At 45.3% G+C, this 7,329-nt stretch overlaps 1 protein-coding gene across 1 annotated transcript in view; it reads right to left on the bottom strand.

The window, feature by feature from the left end:
* The window catches only part of SHE (Src homology 2 domain containing E), a 17,381-nt gene that overhangs the window by 3,969 nt on the left and 6,083 nt on the right, over positions 1–7,329 (bottom strand). Inside the window, 1 exon segment of the mRNA XM_007472239.1 lies at positions 724–1,026. Coding sequence (XP_007472301.1) covers positions 724–1,026 — 303 coding nt within the window.

Genomic DNA, 7,329 nt, shown 5'->3' with positions numbered 1-7,329 from the left:
TCCCTACACTGACTATACTTTAATCAAAAACATAGCTTTACTGTTAGAGGGAAAAGATATCCCTAACTTTTAAAATCAAAGGCAAAAGAAATTCGGTGGCCAGCTAAGTAGAAAAACTATATCCTGGGAGAAGCAGGAGGGAGAATTGCCTTTAATAACTATTGACAATCTACTTATCAACTTCCTCTTAAGTTATTAAAAAAAGTTCATACTTGAAGAATTGATTCCTTTAGGAGGATTTTTGACAGGAAAAAAAAAAAGCTAGCTTCCTCCAGCTTTCCAACCACCTCTCCTGTAATCCATTTGATCCACTACTGGCATCTTATAAACAGGGATTTTAACAGGTTTGAAGAGTAGCACGAGGTAAGAGTTAGAAAAAGCTGCTCTCAATTTGATAGCTTTGGTGGTGATTAGATAAGGTTTTTCAATAGCGACTTAAGGCATTTCCAAAATAGTCGCATACTGCCAAGATAAAGGAAAATAAAGATACCCAGAAGGATACAGGATACATGCAACATTAAGGGCTCGTCTTCAGTCCTGGTCTTCCAACCATAGCCAAATTCTCGTTTCCCCATATCATCAGATTTCTTGGGAAAAGAGACTTGCAGTTGAGGAACATAAAGAAAAGAGCCTTGGCTGCAAAGCCCCGGCTGCGGCTGGCGGGGTTTTCCATCAGGGAAGCAGAAAGCAGGAGGGAGCGGGGGGCGCGGACCCAGCCCTCACCCGACAGCGCCCGCACGATCTGCTCCTTCTTCCACTCCCAGGGCTGCTCGTACTCGGCCGCGGGCCTCTCGTCGTCCTGGGGCAGCCGCGCCTTCCGCTCCGGCCCCTCGGCGCGCGGGCCGCTTTCAGCCGCCGGCTCGTAGGGCGTGTCGTACAGCTGCGGCGGCTTTCCCAGCAGCTCCTTGGAGCTCCGTCTCTTGGCCAGCGCCTCGGGCTTCGTGCCGTTCTCCCCTGGCTCACAGGGGCTGTCGAGCAGCTGAAGAGCCTTCACCAGAGGGTCTTTGGAACCTCGTCGTCTGATTTCTGAAAAACACACACCGTTCACAATACTTTTCAAGAAAAGGTGTCATGGAAGCCCGGTGATGAACCCAGTTACCACTGCACCCCCGACCGCCAGGTCTGTCTGGTTGAAGGTGGCCTAGAACGCCTGAATTGTTCCTTACTGGGCTGATGGCTGCCCAGCTGGGGGAAGGGCCCTACAACTTCTTCCCGCCAGTTGCCTGAGCCAGATAATAGGATCAAGCCCAATGATTAGGGGATCACAACCGAAGACAGGCCTGCTTCTGGGGCCGCGCACGTGCAGTTTGGAGAAGTGGCCTCAAGGCAACCTGCTCCACAACTCCGGATCCCCCTGTCTCCTCTTGAGTGTGGTTCACCTTCAAAGTGTTTACATCTTGTTAGGAAGCTGTGATCAAAGTATGTTAATAAAAATTGAGTGTTTACTATATTCAAGCACTGGGCCACCACATACACTGAGGTAAGATATTTATGTGCGTCAGACAGAGTTCTTGACTTCTAGGCGGTTTCGACGTAGTGACATATTCACAAATAATACTTAACAGGCTAACAACGACAGAATAAATAAAAGTAAAAGAGGAGTTGGGGGGAAAACAACAAAAATAATATCTCAAGAGCTAACATTTAGCCATAGTGTACTATGCATTATGCATTTTTCTAAGTGCACTGTAATTTTCACAACCGCCCTATGAGAGAGGTTCTATTAGTTCCCTATATAACAGAAGAGAAAACTGAAGCACAAAGAGTTTAAGGAAATTGCCCAAACCAGCAAGCGCAAAGCCTGGATTCAAAAGCAGGAAGTTGGGCTCTAGAAGCCATACTCTTAGCCACCACACTTGGACTGACTCCAAGTGGAAGAGAAATGGAAGATGCATTGACTTTGATAGAGAAGGTCATTTCCAGTGAAGGAAGCTGCATGAGTGAAGATATGGAGGTGGGAACCAGAAAGGGCTTGTTCCCATCAGGGGGAATCGAGAGAGAAGTTCAAAGGACAGAGGCCAAGAGAGGAGAGGGGTAGCGGGAGAAGACGCTGGAAAAGTAGGCAGGACAGGCACCAAAGTGCAGAAGTTTTAAAAGCCAGAAGTAAAAAGTTTATATTGTGGAGAACCATTGCTAGTTTTTAAACAGGTAATAATAATTATATTTGTGATTTGCTGGAAGATAACTCCAACACACTGTACAGGATAGAATAAAGGTATGGTCTGAACGGAGGCACAGAAATGGATGCAAAAAACCGGATGCAAATCAACCAACCACCAGTTAACCAGCCAGCCAGCCACAGTGGGAAGGAAGCAGCAGCGTCCGGGGACTGACCAGCTTGGGGCCCAGAGGCCTTGGCAGGTAGAGTCAGCGATGACTAGAGTCTCTGACAACCAGAGCTGGTGATATAGGCCAACAGAAATATCATGCTGTGGTTCCTCTAAATGCCCATGAGGAAGCCTTCAATCTGTCCACCCGGTCACAGTGAAGGAGGACTTTTCTAACACAAACATCTCACCTCATCACTTAACACCCAATAAGTTCTCAAATGTGCACTTACAAAGTGCAAACTGCTCGGCGTGGCATGGGACACCTTCTGTGGTCGCATCACTGCCTCCCTTTCCAATTTCTTCTCTCAATACCACCCTATCCCTGAGCCCCTTAAAATCCAATTCTTTGTTCCAACCAAATGGAACTTCTGAAGTTCCCTGCACACTGCACTGTCTTATACCCACCAGTGTCCTGGTGATCTGCCAATCCTTTGGAGCCTAGCCTAGCCTCTCCTCCTCCTTCCTGCCTACCTTCTCCAGTGCCCCATGTCCCAACGCTTTGCCAACCCATTCTTGCATCTCTCTCAGTGTATGGATTTATTTGTTGATGTGTCTGTATTTCCAATTCGGTGGAGACTGCCAGGCCAGGGACCCCCATGTCTTGTCTGACTTTGTAGGAAACAGTTGTGCTAAATAATGGTTGGTTGGATGGGTGGGAGGAGAGAGGGAGGGGAAGGAGCTCTAGAACTTCTCCAGGCAGGTGACAGTATGGACCTGGAGCTCGGCAGAGAGATGAAGCTCAGAGGTACATGTCAAGGAGTTACTCATAACTGGATCATTGTTGGTATGGTGGAAATGAAAGCCATCACCAGAGAAAAGGAGGCTGATTGAAAAGGAAAGAGGATCAAAGGCAAAATCTGGGACTTCTTCAGTTAAGGGTGGATGGAAGAAGAGGTGCCACCAAAGAAGACTGAGGAGGAATGTGGTCAGGTAAGGATGAAGAGCATCAGGAGACCTACAGTGCCATAGAAATGAAGGAAAGTGAGACTTTCTACAGGTAACTGAAAATGGGCATGGTGACACTCTATAGAGAAGGATCACTGACTCCATAAGACTTCTATAACAAGGAAAGGATACATTCTAGGGAAAAGTTATTAAAATCAGGACACTAAATTCAAAGGGGCAGAATTTATTTGTAGGATGAGGTTCTAATTCTGCTGGATAGGGCCCCTTACTGCAGCTGGCTCCAATCCTATAAAACTGCAATTCTAGTGCATTAGAATCACCTGGGGGAGCTTTAACACATACTCATGGCTGCGTCCCATCACCACAGGTCCTGACTGAATTGAGCTGGGGTAGAGCCTGGGAGTCAGAGTTGCAAAAGCTCCCCCAGGTGATTCTAATAAGAAGCTAAGCCTGAGAAGCACTCCCACAACACCTGGGTCCCCACAGTCCCCATCCCAGTTCCTCCTGCCCTCCAGAGCTAGTCTTATCATTGCTAGCCCCAGCCCAAGGAAAAGGGTCCCCCTACTATCAAAAACTTCCACATCCGAATGTGAGAGTTAGAAGGACTATTCCCCATCCCCAGGCCAGGAAGGTGCCTGGGGTTATCTGAGGTCTCCTGCATCTCTGGTTCAAGCCTCTTGACTCTCAAGCGACAGGCTTTTTTCTTCATGGCTTATTCTAGATGGAGTTATGGAAAACAAGAAACAAAAAACTCACTCTGCTCTTGGTTCAGTTAAGATAAGCCTGGAATTTATGAAAAAGAACTTTTCTACAGAACGAGGAAAGAGAAAACACAAAGGAGTTCAAAGGACTAATTTAGAATTTTAAAGTTTCTGATCAAAACCTAAGTTTACCCTCAGACTGGCATAGGCTGGGGAAACCTTTCCTAAGGTCCTTGCTTCAATTCTGTCCCAGTCGAACAAAATAGAAAAAGGCTTGATTCCAACCTTAAGATAGAAGGAGTCCTGCTCACAGGAAATTTCAATGAGTTTGTGTTAAAATGATGTACAGTGATTAGAATCTTGAGTTCTTATTACACATGTATTTGGGTTTTTACTTTTGAGATGAGGCAGCACTTGTATTCCTTCTATTTCATTTTATTAATTTTTTTTGGCTGTACTGTGTGGCATATGGGATCTTTGCTCCCCAACCAGGGATTGAATCCGTGCCCCCTGCAGTGGAAGTGCAGATTCTTAACCACTGGACCACCAGGGAAGTCCCAAATATATGATTGTTTCTTTTCTTTTTTTTTGGCCACACCACGTGTCTTGTGGGATTTTAGGTTCCCGGACCAGGAATCGAACCCAGGCCCTCCGCAGTGAGAGCGTGGAGCCCTAACCACTGGACCGCCAGGGAATTCAGTATTCCTTCTATTTTAGATAGTCACTGCACATTAGAGCTCTGGGAAAAACACTGGAAAGTATACAGCTGAGAATGTTCCTCCCCAGGATGATCCTGGGATTGGGCAAAATCTGCAGAGTATGATCATCTTTTTAAACAATGTTTAATTACGGGGATAAATAGGGCTTGAGCGCAGGGCCCATCTGCCCCTTCAAGGGGAGTAACCTTCCAGTCCCTTCCAGCACCTGGCTGCCCCCAACCTGAGGCGCCATAGAAACAGAAACAATTGCGGGGGCTGCAAGCCGACCCTTCCTGCAGGGAGAATAGCCCCTGACGTGCAGAGCTGGCTCCGAGAGGAAACGAGCCTGAGAAGGAGGAAATGGCTAGAGGAAGCTACGCCCTGGCTCTGCCGATAGAGGCCATTTACCACGGCAGACAACAGAATACAGCCAACGGGCTGCAGATAAACACCCATCTCACCAAGGGCCGAACTGAGGCCTGACCTGCACCAGTTCGTACCTGCAACTGGTTGCCGTGAAACATAATATTGGCTGAAAATTTCCCTTCTCAATTCCCAACTCTCACTGTACATAAGTATGCCATTTATATTTTAAAACATCAGCAGAAGACTAAGACTTTCTTTTGCTGAATTAATTCTAGTTAGCAATTAATATTCCCCTCTACTTGTTCAGAATTCTCTTTGAAAATGGAATTCTCTCTCCAGAGTGTCTAAATAATTGTGATATTCTTCACATATGCATGTACTAGGCGTGTTACACCTGCAGCTCAGTGGAGCCTCATCATAATGCAGCAAGAGATGTGTTAGCCCATTTTCACAGGTGAAAAAACTGAGGCTGTGTAGTAGTCAGCAGGGGAGCCATTCACTACTAGCTCCAGAGCCCATGCCTTCTCTATCATATCTTACTTTATGCCTCAAAGATTTCATGTAGAATGCTAGTTACAATTTCTGTAATGTACATTTTCCCTTAATCCATTCCATGTATTCAAAACATCAAACTTAGAGTCTCATAAGGCTCTATGTTTCTCTTAGAATCAGCAATAGGGATCTTTTACCAATGTTTAAATTTTGATTTAAAATTAATATTTTCCTGTCGAACAAATCTAAATATCTGAACAAAAGCAGATATAATTCAGAAGTCCTGAAACTTAAGTTTAACAAGCAAAATATAGACAAAGTAAATAAATCAAAAAGTCTTCTATTTATATTTTTTCCATAATGGATAATTTTTTATTTTTTATTTTTTATTTTTTTTATTTTTTTGCGATATGTGGGCCTCTCACTGTCGTGGCCTTTCCCGTTGCCGGACGCGCAAGCTCAGCGGCCATGGCTCACGGGCCCAGCCGCCCCGCGCATGTGGGATCCTCCCGGACCGGGGCACGAACCCGTATCCTCTGCATTGGCAGGCGGACTCTCAACCACTGCGCCACCAGGGAGGCCCCATAATGGATAATTTTTTAAATGGAGACTGAAAAAAGGAGGTTCTCCTTTAGATTTGACTATCTACACCAACCAATAAAACCATTTGGAGGCAAAAATAAAAACTTAAAAACAATCTGTGACTGGAGCTCGGTAACTAAAACCAAAGGTTGTTGGATGACCTGGTATCCCCACTCTCCAGCTGCATAACTTGGACAAGTTATTGAATCTTTCTGAACCTTGGTTTCCTCATCTGTAAAACAGAGCCCTCTCTGTAAAACAGAGCCTTCTAACACCCACTACACAGGGTGGTAGGATTTAGTGGGGTAATCTGACAACTTGGCACCTAGTAGACGCTCGACTTGTGTGATATCAGCTGCAGAAGGAATTATGCTGAATGCTGGCTCATCTTAGGGAACTTCTAAAGACCCTCCCAATGCTAACGTTTTAATTTGGTGGCGAAAACTTATCATACTAAATTAAGTAGAATGTTTCTGCTAATTATTTAGCTAAAATGTTCCTGCAAATCTAACAGAATAACAACAGGTTTAAACTAATATTGCCTTGTACTGATTGTCATATCTTTATTAACAATCCTTTGGAGAAATCTAAGTGAGCATTTATTCATAAATTTATAAATCCTTAGCTTTTAAAAGTTAAGAGCAAAGTTTTCAGCAGGGGGGAATCCAGGGAGCCTGGGTCCCACAGTTACTTGGCCATAGGAAAGTAATAAATGCCTCAATTTCTGTTCCTTCCTCTGTTCCCTGAGGCGGACAGTGATTCTTATTCTCCTCTTCATGGCTAAGTGCTAAGTGACGTATATTCCGCTCTGTTAGGTCTGTTTGCCCCTTGGGTTGTGAGGTCCATAAGGACATGGGTCCTGTGCATCTTGTTGCCTGGATGCCCAGAGCCCAGCACAGGGCCGGGTGCATGGTAAAGAAATGCCTAGGAATATTTGATGGTTGTTACAAAATACCATCATGAACAGTGTTCTATACATCCAAGATACTGTTGAAATCAGGCATGTTACTTCCACTTCACAGGTATTAAAAAGGCAGTACTGGGAATTCCCTGGTGGTCCAGTGGTTAGGATGCCATGCTCTCACTGCCGAGCGCCCGGGTTCAATCCCTGGTCGGGGAACTAAGATCCCACAAGCTGCGTGGCATGGCCAAAAAACAAAACAAAACAAAACAACACACCCAAAAAGGCAGTACAGAAGTTGGGTGCTCCACAGTTAAATCATATTCTTCAGAACCCTCTCTATCTCCTGCTGA

The sequence above is a fragment of the Lipotes vexillifer genome, unplaced genomic scaffold (assembly GCF_000442215.2).
Source record: "Lipotes vexillifer unplaced genomic scaffold, Lipotes_vexillifer_v1.1 scaffold238, whole genome shotgun sequence".
Classification (NCBI taxonomy): domain Eukaryota; kingdom Metazoa; phylum Chordata; class Mammalia; order Artiodactyla; family Lipotidae; genus Lipotes; species Lipotes vexillifer.
The sequence above is the reverse complement of the archived record's forward strand: the minus strand, read 5'-3'. Positions and strand labels throughout refer to the sequence as shown.